Genomic DNA, 3,565 nt, shown 5'->3' with positions numbered 1-3,565 from the left:
AGTCTTCCAAAACAAAATATTATTAAACGTTGCATGAATATTGTCGATGTAAATACAAACTTCATAGCTTGCCGGTGAATGTCGACCGCATAAATTATGCCCTCGGTCATCAGAATCTTATTTTTTAGCGTAATGTTTTGTAAAATGTCGATACTCATTGCATGTTTAATACGATAGCTACAAATGTTGTGTTGCAATTATATAGCAATTTATCAAATGACAATTCTTCAGCTAAAAACAAACTTTTACCAAAAAATTTTTTATATATCATGTTATATATATAAAGATAACACTTTTGTGTATAACTTGTATAACAGTCCCAATTATTATTCGACTGTTATATATATATATATGATATGGTAATTTTTACGTCTAATGATTCCTACCTAGCAATTCTAAACATTCCACAGGTATATTGAGCATACGTAATAAGCATTGTACCTATTGCTACCATTACAGTCGCTCCGATGGAAAAAGCTATGTACATATGGAACAAAATCAAATGGAAATACTTCTCTTGATCGACGAAATACTCCGTTATAATGAATAAATGACGTGACCTTTGGTGAGACATATTCATCGGTACATCAACATTAATTAAATTCGACCAAAATTGAACTATAATACTAACAAATAATCCACAAACTCCAACTGCTAAAAAACGTAAATAAATTGTCATTTAAATTTGTAGGGTGTAATATTATAAAATTATTTTATGTATACCGTACACATGTGTGTATGGCATGAAATATTTTTTAATAAAATCAAATTTTATTGCACAATTGATAGCTATTTTTCTATTTTATTCAATTTATAAGCACACTTGCTATTTAATGCAAATACGTGATATTAATGCTTTAATAGGCCCATGCAATCAAATAAATCATATATAAATGTATGTATGTATGAAAGTTATAATATATGCTGAAGTCGCTTTTACTCCACTTGACAGTTTATTGTTAGATATTAAATCGAAAATATGATTACATGCAAAAATCAACAAACATTGCCTTACCCGTAAGCGCAATCGTGTAACGATTAGCGATACAACTATATTTTTTTGCAATAGCAATTTCGTTTTTATCCCTTAATTCGTTAAGTATATGTTGAAGCTCCATCAATAACTTTTTCACCTGCCATTTTTTATTATCTTTCTGTATTACTATTGTTGTAAATATTAAAATATTTTTTGCTATGAAAATATATTTGACAGACAAATTAATCCTATTTAACGGATGCTCTGTAAGCCATTAACTTACAACATCAATGTTAAAACGGAATGCGTTATATTTTATTATAAACAGTGTAAAGAAAGATACGGAAGACAACACTTTGGTAACAAGGTCCGAAGTACATTTTAATACTATTAATGGTGTCAGCTGCAAATAGAGATAGTTTTACAGAAATTCTATAAGTATCTGTTATTAATACTATTAATACTATTAAATAATAATACAATATATCAATTCTTGAAAAAGGTATGTAAAGGCAGATACACACTTTTTTGTATATTTACGTCATATCATTACGATGCATATTTGCAGCATATGATCGTTGCGTATTAATTTCATGATACGACACGATAATATGCGCCTTTGCCTATTATTATATCAAAATATTGATATCCAACAGTGCAACACTGTCTATCTAAACTGATACATTCTATGTGGATGCGCAACAAAATGTCCGTTTTAAAAATTTATCGTTGCCGTTCATCCACGATATGATAGATTTTATCACTTTAATTACTTCAGACAATGAGAGTACCTATCCGCGCGAATAAATATTTTGACCATATTTTGTCAAACAAGTTGTTCCAGCTTGTGCACATATCACGATATTATTACAACAAAATGCGTCAGAGGATGATAAATGAATTTTAATGAAAAAGAAAATTTCCAATTTTAACTGTATACACATATATATCATAATGTTAAATTTATTTTGTTTTTTTTTATAGAAAGGCAGTTTCTTTAATTACAATTAAGGAAAAATATACAACTTGCAATACGCAAATATATATATTTTTTTTATTTAAATAAAACACTATGTATTTTGTTTGTATTATTTATCCTATTAATTTATACTATTTTATACATGAAAGTTTTAATTCAGGATACAGGCACATGCATATAATGTCAAAGAATAAATTGCATGCGCATAGTGCATCTTGTAGTATTTTAATTTGATACAAAAATCAAATTGCAAAATATAGATTAAAATAAATTATTAAGCAGTGAAAGATTGTCATTGTCATGTACAGTAAAAAAATTGATTTTATAATAACATTACAAATATTCTTGTCTTACCTGAAATATAATACTCGCTGACAGAATAGCAGAGAAAAAAATAAACTGAAATTGAGTAAATTTGGATTGCTGATAGGGCCATAAACCAACAGCAAGCAATAGAAGTCTATTGAGACTGTAATATCGAGCTTCTAGGTATATCATTTCTCTGTGAGCTTCTAAGTATTACTGCGAAGACTGGAGACATCAGTGAGTATGCGTTCCCCTACTCTTTTCGCTGGTCGATTGAATATTTCACATCTTATATTTTCTGATATAAATTTCAACGCAAATTTCATAATTTATGTCTATAATGTTGATTGCGTAAAAGTTTGCTAGAACATCCAAATGCCCTTAATTCTATAAATTTCTCAGCAAATTGCGGATATTAATGTTATCGATTTACCGCTAAAGGTATCTTGACAGATGTATTTTTCTCACGAAATTGAGCTATTCGCAAGAAAACCGCGCAGGCGTATTTTCTTCTTTTCAGCGCCGAAACTTCATTCCAGTACGCGCACTCATAGATCACACTTGCTCCTCTGACAAACATATTCTCCAACTACAACTCTCTCGATGTCGGAGCTTATACTTGGTAAAGTTATGATTTAGAAATGGCGAGAATTTTTTAACCAATATTAAATACCAAAATGTCATTTCTATCTAGTTTTCTGTATCATCTACTATTAGTCATATTCTTTTTTTTTTTTTTTTTTACAAATATTTATTATCGATAATTCTAACATATTTATATGTAATTGTTGATACCAAATAAAATATATAAGAGTATAAATAGCTAATGTTTAATAGAAAATTGCTCATAAAAATCGTATTTCAATGCATCGCAGAAACTTGATGTAATAATACCTTGATTTGTATAATTTTAATCTTTTATATCTTTATTAACAATTTTACATAAATATCTACGCATTTTTAACAAAAATTAATATTTCTATTTTCTAAGCATGAATACTATTGATACTAAGCATAAATTATATTCTCACCATGCTGTTATTAAATTCATACTTGCTTCGTCATCGTGTAGAATATATGACGGTAAAGTAAGATACCGAAGTCTTAACCAGCTATAATTAAAAATCTGTTTCCTTTAATAACGTTTATTTTTAATATGATACTCTATTGAGATATTTTATATCATCTTACCGTGGCAAAACATTCCATAGATGCATGAAATAATTTACCAACACTCAAAGTAAACTCCTTAGTTTCTCTTTGTAACAGGAACAATATCATCTTCTGTATGTGTATTGGAGCTC

The 3,565-nt window shown here is 28.4% G+C and overlaps 1 protein-coding gene and 1 long non-coding RNA gene across 2 annotated transcripts; both read right to left on the bottom strand.

The window, feature by feature from the left end:
* Positions 1-28: 28 nt before the first annotated feature.
* Positions 29-2,503, bottom strand: LOC112456649 (the record flags this gene model as incomplete). Its single annotated transcript, XM_025019339.1, has 5 exons — positions 2,310-2,503; positions 1,260-1,379; positions 1,016-1,133; positions 387-654; positions 29-177 (listed from the first exon to the last, which is right to left on the bottom strand). Coding segments are annotated over exons 1-5 (799 nt in total), but the record flags the coding sequence as incomplete, so codon positions are not given.
* A 787-nt stretch (positions 2,504-3,290) lies between these two features.
* On the bottom strand, positions 3,291-3,557 carry LOC112456648. The gene is made up of 2 exons (XR_003040995.1): positions 3,453-3,557; positions 3,291-3,373 (listed from the first exon to the last, which is right to left on the bottom strand). It is a non-coding gene; the product is annotated as an uncharacterized LOC112456648 (long non-coding RNA).
* Between the last annotated feature and the right edge of the window lie 8 nt (positions 3,558-3,565).

The sequence above is a fragment of the Temnothorax curvispinosus genome, unplaced genomic scaffold (genome assembly GCF_003070985.1).
Source record: "Temnothorax curvispinosus isolate PA1 unplaced genomic scaffold, ASM307098v1 QBEX01007047.1, whole genome shotgun sequence".
Taxonomy (NCBI): Eukaryota; Metazoa; Arthropoda; class Insecta; order Hymenoptera; family Formicidae; genus Temnothorax; species Temnothorax curvispinosus.
Note: the sequence above shows the minus strand (reverse complement) of the source record. Positions and strands in the feature narration are given on the sequence as shown.